Raw genomic sequence first — 15,190 nt, forward strand, 5'->3', positions numbered from 1 at the left:
GAGCCAGACCCCAGCTCTGGTGCAGGGCTGAGGGAAGGGCACCTAGAATGCCTTGTGGGGCTCTAAGACCCAAGGAGGGACACGGGATCTGCTGACCTCCAGGAACCTTCAACAGAGACAATACAGCACAGAAGAGGGAAAAGACAAACAAAACCCGAGACCTTGGACAGACCTCGGCTTGAATCAGCACTGATCATCTCGACAGCTGTATGACCTCAGGTGTGCTTTCACCTCTCTCAGCCTCTGCTTCCTCATGTTGAAGACAGGGATAACATTCTTTACCCCACAGCCTATAAGCATTACACTGAATTACATGAGCACAGAAGTATTACAAAAGTAAAAATGGCCTCCTGGGCCAATAAGACCCTCAGAGCCCAGACACCTGGCTTTGAGGTGCAGATGGACAGCAGAAGGTGAACGCGGGTCGAGAGGGAGAGGAGATGATCTGGCGGAGGAAAGGGCTGTTTGGCACTGTGCCAGGCCTCCTGGCGGCTGTGAGCAGCCCACATCTTAGGGGAGAGTGCTACCTGCAGTGGGTCCCAGGTCCAGACTAGAGTCGTTCAGCACCTCCTCCTCCTCCCAGAAGTACTGCGGCGGCTGCAGGATGCGGGACTCTTCGCTCTCTTCGCTGGCAAAGCCAGAGCCAGGGGCTCCCAGGCCAGTCCCCAGTCCCATGGCCTCGCTGGGCTCCTCCGAGTCCAGCGGCTCCAGGCCAGTGGGCAGCAGGAGGTCCAGCAGGGAGGTGGAGGTGAGGCCCTCTGGGCCAGGCTCCTCGGACCCGGCTGCACACGTAACCAGGGATGTTCCTGCAGACATGAAAGCCGGTGGTTAAGAAGGAAGAGCGGCACAGGGTTGAGACCCATCTCCAACAGCCAAGAGCCCAGGGGTGAGGGTGGGGCTTCAGGGACACTCCTGACGCCAGGGGGCTGCGAGGCGATTCTGAGATGCTGTACTCATCTCCAAAAGGCCAAACTGCTTAGCCTTCCTTCCCTGTAGCAGGGGCAAAGGCGAGACGGGGAGATGGGCGGGAGAGAGGGAGGAAACATTTGCTGAGTACCCACTCTCCACCACGCTGTGCGGGTGCAGGGCAGCGGAGAAGGGGCCCTGCTTCCCTGGACCTTGTGCGCACACTGTTCTGCAGGCTCCTATCCTAGGCTGAACATTTTCCAAAACTGCATTAAGAATGTGATCTGTGTTTCAGCAACACACAGTCTTTAAGACCATGTGAGAGACTTCCTGGTGGTGTGATGGTTAGGACTCTGCGTTCCCAAAGCAGGAGGCCTGGGTTCAATCCCTAGCCAGGGAACTAGATCCCACATGCATGCCACAACTAAGAGTTTGTATGCCACAACTAAGGAGCCCATGTGCTGCAACTAAGGAGCAGGTAAGCCACAACTAAGGAGCCCTCGAGCCACAACTAAGGAGCCTATGAGCTGCAACTAAGGAGCCTGCCTGCCTCAACTAAGACCCAGCACAACCAAATAAATAAATATTTTTTAAAAAAACCAAAAACCATGTGAGGTCACAGGTCAAACTCATCCAGAGCTGGTAATGATACGTCTGTTTGGAATCTTGGACCCCTCTCTAATTTACAAAACAAACAAACAAACAAACAAAAAACAAAAATAAAGGGCATCTTTTTTTCCTTCTCTCTCACTCCCATTCACTAAGAACAGGAAACAGCCCTCTTTGCTGGTTTCACAATGTCATTACTAATTACACAAATATCACTAACTTGCTGTAAGTCTTCCGGAAAGCTGGGCCTCAGTTTCCTCGTCCAAAAAATGAGGAAAGTGGGTGAAATGACCTCCAAATTTTCTTTTCCAAAACGAACATTCAGTGATGTAAGAAAGAGGGAATTTCGGGACTTATTTCCTACTCTGCGCCTATAGCGCACTATGACGTGGCCGAACAGCAGTTCATAGAAATTTTTAGTGATGTTTAATAATAAAGATAAACAATAACACTACTGGTGCCACGTGCTAAATGCTTTGTAAGCGTTATCTGAATTTTAATCCTTATAAGCACCTTATGAAGTAGTAAACCCTAAGCTTTGTGTGTGCCCGCACAATGAGCGGCTGCTAAGGAACACAAGGGCTTTTCAGACTCAGAAATGAGTTCTATCAGAAACAGAGAACAGGGCTTCCCTGGTGGCGCAGTGGTTGGGAGTCTGCCTGCCGATGCAGGGGACACGGGTTCGTTCCCCGGTCCGGGAGGATCCCACATGCCGCGGAGCGGCTGGGCCCGTGAGCCATGGCCGCTGAGCCTGCGCGTCCGGGGCCTGTGCTCCGCAGCGGGAGAGGACACAACAGTGAGAGGCCCGCGTACCGCAAAAAAAAAAAAACCCAAAAAACAAAAAACAGAGAACGTGTCTGGGGGGGACGGAGACTTCGTATGCTATGCACCAGCTGGACAACACAGGGCCACGAATAAAACATCTCGTAAGGAAAGCAGTCCAGGGTACAGGGAAAGGGGCGTAACAAAATAACAAGTGTGCTGAAGAGGATTAAACAGGTCTTGAGATCAGACACAGCAAGAGCGCGTGGCGCAGGAAAGCACCCTGGCTTCCTGGCTGAATGACTCCAGGAGAACGTCTGCCCCACCAGCACCCTGGCCTCCTCATCTGTAGAGCAAGGCAAGAATTCCTCCAGCCTGCAAAGGCCACCCAGTGGTCAGCTCCGTGCAGCGTATAAACTGCACTGCAAAAAGCACACTGCAGTCTACAATCATAAGTATCATGAAGGATAGAGAACCGGGACATTCTCGGCCAGGAAGAGAATGTTTAAGAACGACAATGATATCTTCAAATGCGTTAAAACAAAAGGTTGATGTGAATAATAAAGATCAGTTATTCTATGTGACCTGAAGGAAAAAACTAAGACTAATGGGAAGAAACATAGATAGCATGAGAGTCTCAAATAGCCTTTAACAAGAAGCTGGTGACGCGTCAGGTCACCTGCACCAACCCGCCTAACTCCTACTCCTGCTTCCACCCTCAGCTCAGAGCAGCCACCCCGGCCCCCACGGTCTCAGCGGGGCACCCACCACTACATCGCCTCTGGACGCGTCCCAGCACCTTCCTCACTAAACTGTCACAGACCACCTTACAGCCTCCCTCACTCGGCAGCGAGCACGGAGTCGAGCGTCCTGTGTCAGCTTCACCTGTGTTCTGCCGGGGCCTCAACAGTCTCTGAAATGTCACAGGAGCTCAAGACATGTTCGAGAGCGAATAAATCAACACCCTTTTCTTTTACAGATGAGATAACTGAGGCCTCATGACACTAAGGTCAAACAACCAGCCAACAGAAGCACTGTAATTAGCTGGTTTCTCCTCACAAAAAGGTCCTGCAGGTGCTCCGTAAAGAAAGACCAGAAAACTACTCTTCATGTGCCCTTCATCCAAAGGATGTGTAAGGAAGAGAGCACCCAGGATGGCACGGATGCCTCACAGGACTTAAGGAGCAAGGAAACAGGCCAGACCTGAAGACACCCTCTCCTCCCAGCACTCTGCTCAGGGTCCCCACGAGAAACCCAAACCACAGGGTGGCTCCTCTCCTAAAAGACCTCAAGTTGGTAAAGTGGCCCCCTACATTTCACAAAGAAGCCCTTTATTTCTATTTCTGCACAGACCCTATGTTTGGAAATAGTTCGTCGATCGACGGTACTCAGGTTAAGAGCTACTTTCTAATTTTTAAATAGTCAGAATCATATAATATTGCCAATCAGATATGCTGCTAATTAGGACCTACTTTGGTTTCAGGCAGGCAGCAGTATCGTACTGGAGCTAACATCTGCATTAGACTTTCACTGCTCAGAGGAATGCGGCCCCCCGAGTTCCCATTCTGTGCCACGTACTGTGCCAGGCCCTCTCTGGAGACACAGAAATGAACACAAGACAGCCTCTGCCCTCGGGGAAATAACCACTGTTTGGAAAACGTAATGCAAGTTTTATATAAAATACCAGCTGATACAACAGGTCTACTTTCAGACTTGGTATCCTCAGGGTTGGGGGAACCAAATTCTACAAGACAGGAATCTGGAAAAACTCACGCAGTCCAGGAAGAAAAAAGTCAATTGATGAGAAATAATTACATGACAATAACTGTACAGGTTCCCGGGGCACCAGAGCAGCGGTCTTTGAGACGGCCAAGAGGTGAAGCTCGTTATCTACCTACTGGGAAAGACATTACTTCAGCCGTTTTAGAAAAGCACAACTGACTTTAAGAATTCTTGGAAGTTTACCCTCCACAAAACCGCTGGAGGATCAAACACACGTTGCCTCGTCAAAACCCGACAGGTGTCTCTGCGAGCTGAACCGAGGTGTGATGGGAGAGGAGTCGCAGCCACGTGCCCTCGGTCCTGCTGGCCAGACCAGCCTGGACCACAAGGAACCTGCATGTGCCCTCTCAGGGGAAGTCTGACCAGCAGTCCTGTTGACTTCCCACCTCTGGGGATAAAATACTTTTTAGTCGGTGAAGCTCTCTGCGCAGAGCACTGTGGTCCGATGAATGCGCTGGGTCTATTCCCGACCATTTACACGACTTAGGCAGCGTCCCCATTCTCTCAACCTCTCTCCTCCACCTGTCACAGTCTGTCCTTGTCTATCTTTCCCAACAGTCTGATAGGAATTAAAAGAGGTTCTGATAATGGTGCTGAAAAGCTGTGTGTGAAAAAGAGGAATCTGGTTTTTCATTCTTTCTGCAATAAACATTTCCATTTTCTTGAAGTTCCTTTTCCCTCTGATGACTATTTTTCTTTTATATAGACCTTGATATTTTCAAAAGCTCTCGCAGTGGGAAATTCTTTAGCTAATTACGAGAGTTACTTATGTTCAAGCTTGCCCACCGAAACAGTGGCTGAGACCTAACCATTCCGTGTATAATTGCTTTTGCGTTTAACAACTCATTTGCGTTGAGACCCCCACCTGATTTTAACTTTCAGAATTACACTCCCTGTGATTTTTTTTCCTCTAGCACCTATAATTTTCTGCTACTTCCATCACTCCCAGTGAAAAGGAGAGAAAAAGAAGGCACGTGAAAAGGATTTGGAAATCAGCCTCAAAGAACTGAAAATCTGACCCAAACGGACTCAGAACCAGGTGAAGGAAGCAGGCTTGTATCGTAAGGGGGTGGGGAACACAAGGCCTCTCAATAAGCCCCATGTTTTTCTCCCCCGCAATCTGCTCTTGGTCCCAACACCCTTCTCTGATTTCCACCATCAGCCCACCCCACCCTTCCCCTAATCAGCAGCTCTGAGTCCAGGGATCCCTGAGCCCTCGGCAGACGCCCATTGGGGAGCTGCCCGGCAGCATCTGTCACGTGGCCCACACCCTGGAGTGGCAGCTGTAACAGAAATGGTCCAGCACCACCACCCTACCACACACACTTGCTTGCATGTCTGTGTGTCCTTGCACTACGGTGTGCAAGGGAGACACGCTGCTGGACACACGCCACCCAAGCACAGGGGTGCTCACAGGCACACGGAGAGCGCGCCCCGGGGGCGGAGGCGGGAGAGGGGGTAAACGGAGCCCAGCTGCCCACAGTGATCTGTGGCTAGCCAGAAAAGGCACCGTAACAGCTGGGCACGGTCCTGACTCACTTCACTGGCCAGTTCTGGGGTGGCTGCCACACAGAGAAAGAATGGACAAGCAGTACTTATTTGGTGAGCCTCACCTTCTTCCATAGAGGACTTAAGGTATGCAAGGACAGAGGTGGGGCAGCGACTGAGACAAACACGGATGCCATTTCTTATGCACACCACCTGTGTCCTTACTCATCCTGGACTGATGGTGCAGAAGGCGTCCCCTCGCTGAGCTGCGCGCAGGGACGCGCTCAGGGGCAGTGTCCCTTCCCCGGGATTTTGCACCACGGCCCAGGGCACTAGCCGCTCTGCTGTCATCATCAAGCAGAGACCCCCCCCTCCCCCCGCCGGCTGGGACCCAAACACACACACACACACACACACACACACACGTGTGCACCACGGGCCCGCGGGCTGACTGCACGGGGAGCGCCGCGGGCCGAGTCCGCAGGACGGGAGCCAATGCAGGCACCCGGGGGGCGGGCGGGACCATACGCGCGGGCACAACCCCCCCCCCCAACGCTACCCCCGCCCCGGAGGGCTCGCCGCGCTGCCAGGACACGTCCTCGTGCGACCCGCCCCGCACACGCCGCTCCGTGGCCGCGCCCCTCCCCCCGCGCCTTCACACCTGCCGTCACCTCCGCGCACGTGCCGGCACGGCGCTCGCCCCCCGCGGCCGTCACCACAGTGCGGGGCCCCGCGGCCCTGTCACCCGGACACGCACCGCGGGCCCCCGCCCCGCGCCGTCGGCAGCGCCCGGACCGCGGGCGGCCGCCCCGCCCCGCCGCCAGCCGAGACCGCCTAGCCCTTTGTTGGCGCGGTGCTGCCCAGCGCGCGCCCGCCGCCGCCCGCTCACCTCCGGCCAGCAGCAGCAGCAGCGGCAGCGGCAGCAGTGGAAGTGGCAGCGGCAGCGGCAGCAGCGGAGTCTGCCCCGGGGCCCTCAGCAGCCTGCCCATGGTGCCGCGTCGCCGCTCCGCAGCCGCCTGGGCTCCTCAGGGCCGCGCGGGCGGCGGCGGCGGCGCGCGCACGCCCATTGGTCTGCGCGGCCGTCGCTCGCGCCGCCCCTCCGCCCTCCACCGGCCAATCAGCGCCGCGGAGGCCGGGGGCGGGGCCGCGTCGCCGGCGCCTCGCGCCTCGCACCTCAGACCTCGCGCCTCTCAGGCCCGCGTCCACCTGGAGCCCGGATCGTGGAGGAGGGGCGTGGCCCCGGCGCTGAAGGCCGCGCTCGCGAGATTACGCGCGGACCCGGCGCGGAAGCGGTCGCCCACCTGTGCGCCCCGGGCCCCATCGCAGCGCGGGACCTCAACTTACATGAGGGGTTAGTCCCTAGGCCGCGCCGGTGGACGCAGGGCTCATTAACCACAGCAGAAACGCATGCCTTTCTAAATAACTCTAGAGTTGAGGGGTAAATCACAAGATAAATGTTACTTTGTTTATAAATTAACGACATTGAGAACGTTGCGTATCAAAATCCGTGGGGTGCAGCCAACAGTTCACAGAGGAGAGTTTATAGCCACAAACACATTAGAAGACAGGCAGTAAAAGTAAGCGAAGTAAGTATTCAACTTAAGAGGCTTTAACACACACCTACACAGAGGAATCAGTAAGTTTCTATCGTTGAAATAACAAAAACCCAGTAGAACTGACTGCTAAAAGCCTGAGAAAGATGAATAGAGCACACAAATCTTTAGCATCCAGAAAAGGACATAAGTCAATACCATTAGGAATGAAAAAGGGAAAAAAACTACAAACAAGACGATTTTAAAATTATAAGCAAAACTTGACGCATATCAATACAAAATTTAAAGTCTCATTGAAATGGATACTTTTAAGGAAAACACAAATTGCTGATTCAAGCAGTAGAAAAGCTAAACAACCAACAATGGGGAAAGATAAAAAGATAATTTAAAAATTCTCCTCTTAAAAAAGACATATCGCTCCTTTGGAGCGAGTGCATTCTGTCAAACCTTCAAGAAACAAACTCCTCCTGAACAAAGTTAGAAAGCCTCCCAATTCACTTTATGAAGTTGGAATAACACAAATAGAAAAAAAAACCCTAAGCCAATCTTACTAAACACAGATGCAACTTTCACAAAAATATATGAGCAAGGTGATTGCTGCAATGTATTAAATATGTTAATATGCCATGATTAAGTGGGGCTTACCCTAGGGATGCAAGATTGGTTGAGTGTTAGAACCCTAACCTAAACAGACGTTTCTCCAAAGACATACAGATGGCCGACAAACACATGAAAAGATGCTCAACATCACTAATTATCAGAGAAATGCAAATCAAAACTACAATGAGGGGCTTCCCTGGTGGCGCAGTGGTTGAGAGTCCGCCTGCCGATGCAGGGGACACGGGTTCGTGCCGCGGTCCGGGAAGATCCCACATGCCGCGGAGCGGCCGGAGCCTGTGCTCCGCAACGGGAGAGGCCACAACAGTGAGAGGCCCGCGTACCGCAAAAAAAAAAAAAAAAAAAAAAACTACAATGAGGTATCACCTCACATGGGTCAGAATGGCCATCATCAAAACACCTACAAACAATAAATGCTGGAGAGGGTGTGGAGAGAAGGGAACCCTCATGCATTGTTGCTGGCAATGTACATTGATACAGCCACTATGGAGAACATAAGATTCCTTAAAAAACTAAAAACAGAATTACCATATGACCCTGCAATCCCACTACTGGGCATATACCCTGAGAAAACCATAATTCAAAAAGCCACATGCACCCCAGTGTTCACTGCAGCACTATTTACAATAGCCAGGACATGGTAGCTACCTAAATGCCCATCGACAGATGAATGGATAAAGAGGACATGGTACATATATACAATGGAATATTACTCAGCCATAAAAAGAAATGAAATTGGGTCATTTGTAGAGACATGGATGGACACAGAGACTATCATACAGAGTGGAGTAAGTCAGAAAAAGAAAAACAAATACGGTATATTAACGTATATATGTGGAATCTGAAAAAATTGGTATAGACCATCTTATATACAAAGCAGAAACGGAGAGAGATGTAGAGAAGAAACATATGGATACTAAGGGGGAAAGCGTGGTGTGGGAATGGGGGGGGTGGGATGAATTGGGATATTGGAATTGAATACACTATTGATAGTACGTATAAAATAGATAAGTAATGAGAACCTACTGTACAGAACAGGGAATTCTACTCAATGCTCTGTGGTGACCTAAATGAGAAGGAAATCCAAAAAAGAGGGGATATATGTATGCGTATAGCTGATTCACTTTTCTGTACAGTATAAACTAACACAATATTGTAAAGCAACTATACTCCGATTAAAAAAAAAAAGAAAAAGCTACTCACTCATTTCTCAGCATTAAGAGGATCAGTTTTTTTAAAATCTCAGGAGGGAATTCCCTGGAGTTGCATTGGTTAGGACTCCACACTTCCACTGCGCAGGGCACGGGTTCAATCCCTGGTCAGGGAACTAGACCCCACATGCCTCGCAGCAAGGCCAATAAATAAATAAATAAATGATCTCTGGAGATGCCCCCCCCACCATTGGCATGCAATGAAACAGCCTCTACTCCTGATAAAAGGGACAAACAAAAACTTTAGAAGCAAACAAGAAATAGAAGGGAAGGAAAACTTCCTTAATTCAGTAAAGAGTATCTCCTAAACATGTACAGCAATCATCATATTTAGTGAAGAAACATTAGAAGCATCCCCATTTAAGTGAGGAACAAGAAAAGGACTATCATTACCACCACAAATATTGAATATTCTGTAACAAACAATGCAATAGGCTTGATGGAGGAATAAAATGAGATAAAAATTTGGGAGAAAATTTGGTAAAACTAGTTATTTGCAAGCATACCTAGAAAATTCAAGACCATCAACTGACAGACTAATTGAAAACTAGTACGATTTGAGGAAGATTTCTGGATATAAAATAACATATAGAAATCAATAACTTTTTAATACATCATCAATAACCAACTAGAAAATATAGTAGGAAAAAAGATCTCATCCACAACCGCTATTGAAAGCCAAGAATAAACCAAATAGAGGTATAAAGTCTAAATGAAGAAAATACTAAAGCTTCATATAACACCAGAACAAAGGGGGAAATGTATCTTGTCCCTGAATGGGAAGATTCAATGTTGTAAAGGTGTCAGTTCTTCCCCAGAGTAATCAACAAACGCAATGGAATGCCAACAAAAACCCCCAGTAGAATGTTTTGTGGAATTTGACAAGCTGATTGAAAAATTCACCCCAAGGGCTTCCCTGGTGGCACAGTGGTTAAGAATCAGCCTGCCGACGCAGGACACGTGGGTGCGAGCCCTGGTCCAGGAAGATCCCACATGCCACGGGGCAACAAAGCCCGTGTGCCACAACTACTGAGCCCTCATGTCACAACTACTGAAGCCCGCGTGCCTAGAGCCCGTGCTCCGCAACAAGAGAAGCCACTGCAATGAGAAGCCTGCGCATCGCAACGAAGACCCAACGCAGCCAAATATAAATATAAATAAATTTATTTTAAAAAATTCATCTTGAAGAGAAAATACTCAAGAGTAATAGAAATTTTGATCAAAACACATACAGAAATTAAAATATTGTGGTACTGAATCTGGAATAGATGCACGAACAATGAAATGAAACAGAGAGGTCAGAAACAGACCACTGTACACATGAAAATGTTTTACAGAGGAAGCTTTTCAACATGGCGGAGAACAGATATTCACTCAACAGTGTTATGTCAATTAATCTGAAAATATAACGTTAGATCCATATTTCACATCATACATCATTCCCATTAGACTGAAGTACTAAATCTAATTTAAAAAGTTGCTTTAAATACTGGGAAGTAATATAGGTCATTTATTAACCAAACACAAAAGGCATAAGGGAAATGAGGTACACGACCATATAAAAATGAACACCAAACATTAAAAGAAAAGTTAATACCAATTCTTCATAAACCCTTCCAAAAATTAGAAGTGCAGGGAACACTTCCAAACTCATTCTATGAGGCCAGCATTACCCAGATACCAAAACCAGACATAGACGTTACAAGGAAAAAAATCGCAGACCAATATCTCTTATGAACACAGATACAAAAACACTCCACAAAGTATTAGCAAGCCAAATCCAGCAACATATAAAAAGAGTCTTATACCACGGCCAGTGAGATTTACCTCAGGAATGCAAGGTTAAAATTTAACATCTGAAAACCAATTCACCCTATCGATAGAATAAAGGCCAAACCCCACATGATCAGCTCAATAGAGGGAAAAAAAGCATTTGACACAATTCAACACCCTTCCACGACAAAAACACTCTAGAAACTAGGAATAGAAGGGATTCTTCCTCAACCTGAAAAAGGGCATGTTACCCCACTGCTAACATCATGCTTAATGGTGAAAGACAAAGATTTCCCCCAAGACCAGGAACACGACAAGGCTGTCTAGTCTTGCCACTTCTATTCCATGTTGTGCAGAGGTTCCAGCCAGACAAGTAGGCAAGAAAATGAAATAAAAGGCATCCAGGGTGGAAAGGAAGAAATAAAACTACCCTCATTCATAGATGACATCATCCTGTACATAGACGATCCTAGGTTTTCATCCACTAAAAACACTATTGGAACTAATAACGAGCTCAGCAAGGTAGCAGGATATGAGATCAATATACGAAAACCAAATGTATCTCTATACACTGTGTGGTGAGCGGGATCACGGCTCCCCAGAGATGTCCCTAATCTCCAGCACCTGTGAATACATGACCTCACGTGGAAAAGGGGACTTTGCAGATGTGATTACGTTAAGGATATGGGATGGGAGATGATCCTGGATTATCTAGGTGGGCCCAGTGTAATCACGAGGGTTCTTACGATGGAAAGAGGGAGGAAGGAGAGTCAGAGTCAAGGAAAAACAGGACAACAAAAGCGGAGCTCAGAGTGACGCAACTTCTGGCCAAGGAACGTAGGGATCCTCTAGAAGCAGGAAGCGGCAGGTAAAGGAACTTTCACCCAGAACCCTGCTGACACCTTGATATTACCTCAGTGAGACCTATTTCAGACTCCTGACCTCCAAAGCCGTAAGATAATAAACTTGTGTTGTTTTACGCCACTGAATTTATAGTAATTTGCTATAGCGGAAATAGGAAACATACAAACTGCAATAGAGAAAATTCCACTTACAACTTAGAAACAAATCTAATAAGATAAACACGAAACTACAAACACGGCTGAAAGACGTTAAAGAAAACCTGTGTAAGTGGATGGACATTCCATTTCATGCATGAGAAGGAATGAAATTGTTAAAATCGTAATCCCCAAGTTGATCTACAGACTCAATGCAATCCTCATCAGAATTCCTCGTGGCTTCTTTGCGGAAATTGATAAGCTGATTTCAAAATTCATATGTAAATTCAAAGGGTCCAGAACGACTGAAACAATCTTAGAAAGAAAAACAAAGTTGGCACCAGCACAAAGATAAGCATATCCTTGGAATAAAATTGAGAGTTCAGAAATAAACCCTCACAGTTATGGTCATATGATTGCCAAGACAACCAATGGAGAAAGAATAGTCTCTTCAACAAATGGTGCTGGGACAGCTGTACATCCCCGTGTAGAAAGTTACACCCCCTATGTCACACCACATACAAAATTTACTCCAAACAGATCAAAGACTTAAATGTAAGAGATAAAACTATAAAACTACTTGAAGAAAATATAGGGGTATATCTTCAAGACCTTGGATTATGCAATGGTTTTTGAAATGATACCAAAAGCATAAGCCATAAAAGATATACAGACAGGAGCTCGGGGGCGCAGGGGTTGAGAGTCCGCCTGCCAATGCAGGGGACACGGCTTCGAGCCCTGGTCCGGGAAGATCGCACATGCCGCGGAGCAACTAAGCCCATGCACCACAACTAGTGAGCCTGCACTCTAGAGCCTGCGAGCCACAACTACTGAGCCTGCGTGCCACAACTACTGAAGCCTGTGCGCCTAGAGCCCGTGCTCCACAACGAGAGAAGCCACCGCAATAAGAAGTCCATGCACCACAACGAAGAGTAGTGGTGCAGCTGCTCTGGAAAACAGTGCGGTGGTTCCTCCACAGCGAAACACAGGGCTGCCCTATGACCCAGCAATTCCACTCCTGGGGACATATCCAAGAGAAGAAGAGAACACACGTCCACACAGAAAGTTGTTACAGCGATGTTCATAGCAGCATCATTCACAACAGTCAAGTGCTCATCAACTGGTGAGTGTATAAGTGAAATGTGACACATCCCTAAAATGGAATGTCACTCAGTAATAAAAAATGAAGCACTGACATATGCTACAACAGGGATGAACCTTAGAAACATTATGCTAAGAAGCCCGTTGCAAAACACCGTATATCGTATGATTCCATGTGTATGAAATGTCCAGAACAGGCAAATCTACACAGACAGAGAGTACATTCTGTGGTTTTCTAGGGCTGTGGTAGGGGTGGGAGAAAAGGAAGGGGAGTGAACGTTAACGGCTATGGGTTTGGTGGGGAGATAATAAAAATGTCCCCAAACTGATTTTGATGATGTGCTGAAACCACTGAGCCGTACATTTTAAATCATGTTATTTAACCATATCTCAATAAACTTGTTACTTAAAATAACACAAGTCCACAAGCATACATTTTATAGTCTATAACGCACACACAGCAGTACGTAGTAACTGTATACTTAAAATTTTTACCTGTATGATATCACACCTTCTGGTATCTTATATTTTCAGTCACAGTTACCTTTCATATTAATCCGTTAATAAACTTATTGTATAAATAAAAACTTTTAATTGTTCAATCCTAAAATATACCAAAGGAAAACCTTCCCTCGATCCCGTACTCTTTGCCAGCTGCCCCATCTCACCGCTCCCCTTCAGAACGAGACTTCCCAAGTTTCTACGCGTACGATTTCCGCTTCCTTACCCACTCCCACCCCCTTTATTCTACTCACGCTGCACTGACACTGTGGGTCAAGGTCACTGTCAACCTCCGTGTTACCACAAACACCAGATTTCAACTTAAGAGGCACATTTACAACTATTTCCAACAACTCTAAACTGGGACGTTTTACGGTTTGACGGCATCCAGCCTTTCTAAATGTTAGCATTTTTGCCTCAGTAGCATATTAAAATGGTGATTCTTGTAACAGGTGGCATCTGACATTGGATGAAACACGGCACAGGGGACAGATCTGTCGTCTCACCTGACCCTGAAGCTGTCTGGGTCCCAGTTGACCTCAACCTTCTTGAAAGGTTTCCCTTTCCTGGCTTCAAGAACAATCCCTCCTCTAGTTTCCCCCAGCACCTGCCCGTTCCTAAGTGTCCTTTGCTGGTTCACACGACAGGCACTCAAGCTTCCAGCGGCGATCGCTTCTCTCTGCTCTCTGCAGGGTGATTACACCCAGCCCCACGGGGACACCTGTTGGACCACTACAGCTCGTGCCCAAGCCTCCACTCAGCAGCCCAGACTCAAACCTGCCCGCGAAGTTCCCGTTTCTCCTGGGACGTCAAACGCATTTCCAGCCAACTCGTCTACAAGAAGCTCCCGGTTTTCCCCTGACCTCAGCCTATCTCTCAGGCCAGAAGCCTGGTCATCACCCATGGCTGCTTCTTTTCTCCCAGTACTTCTTACTCATGAGATGCAAAATACACCTAAAATAGGTCCACTGTCCCCGTCCCCTGGTCCAGACCACCGCCATCTCTAGGCTACACCCCAGGCTCCCATTCAGCCCCTCCATGACTCTCTCTCTCCACTCACTTCCCTGTGGCCGGATAGGACCTCCCTGTAAAACACGTGGGACCAGCTTCGTCTCCTGCTTACCAGCCTCAGGGCCGTGTACTGCAGTCAGACTCAGAGCCTTACTGGACCTGTGTGATACTGTGATAGAGTAAGAAATATATATTCTGGTCTTCCTCCCAGCTCCTGGCCAGACTCTAAAAATACCTTTGTAATTTCCTAAGTGATAAGAGACACTGATGGAAGCATCTTTTGTAGTAAGATCTGGGTTTTATCCCTCGCTCCAGAAACGGCTCTGGAGTAATTCAGGTGAAAAGAGTGTCTTCGTTATTCTTAACAAGACCCTTTTGACCACTCCTAGGTTTGTTAAGGAGGTGAATTTTGGAAAGCCCCTAAGGAGAGGGCCTAGTTGCCAGGGGAACCAACCAGGTGATCAGAGGGTTGGAACTTGCCCCAGGCCCTGACCTCCTGGGAGGGGAGAGGGGCTAAAAGAGGAGCTAATCTAATCACCAATGCTGATGGTCCGACCACCACGGGCGCCATAATGAAGCCTCCACAAAAATCCGAACTGAAGGGGTTCAGAGAACTTCCGGGCTGGTGACGCACCCCGCTCTCCATGGGGACCGAAGCTCCTGTGCCCGGGACTCTCCATCTGGCTGTTCATCCACATCCTGTAATACAGCCTCTGTAATAAATCGGTTAATGGAAAGAAACTCGCCCTGGGTTTGGGAAGCCGTTACAGCGAGTCACCAAACCCGAGACGGGGCGTGGGAGTCTCTTATGTGCAGCCCAGCCGGACAGAGGCGCAGGTGAGCTGTGGCTGGTGTCTGAGCCGAACCTGTGGGGTCT

The 15,190-nt window shown here is 48.3% G+C and overlaps 1 protein-coding gene across 4 annotated transcripts in view; it reads right to left on the bottom strand.

Annotated features, from left to right (window-relative positions):
* Positions 1-6,772, bottom strand: part of PODXL2 (podocalyxin like 2) — a 31,934-nt gene extending 25,162 nt beyond the window's left edge. For 2 of the 4 annotated variants that reach the window (XM_079935262.1, XM_079935261.1), the window contains exons 1-2: positions 6,437-6,772; positions 528-806 (exon numbers count right to left, since the gene is read on the bottom strand). In XM_079935262.1, coding sequence (XP_079791388.1) covers positions 528-806; positions 6,437-6,536 — 379 coding nt within the window. In that variant the 5' untranslated portion in view covers positions 6,537-6,772. The remainder of the gene's footprint in view (positions 1-527; positions 807-6,436) is intronic. The other 2 variants (XM_079935260.1, XM_079935259.1) reach the window with 2 other exon arrangements.
* Positions 6,773-15,190: the final 8,418 nt, after the last annotated feature.

The sequence above is a fragment of the Stenella coeruleoalba genome, assembly GCF_951394435.1.
Source record: "Stenella coeruleoalba genome assembly, chromosome: 10".
Lineage (NCBI taxonomy): Eukaryota > Metazoa > Chordata > Mammalia > Artiodactyla > Delphinidae > Stenella > Stenella coeruleoalba.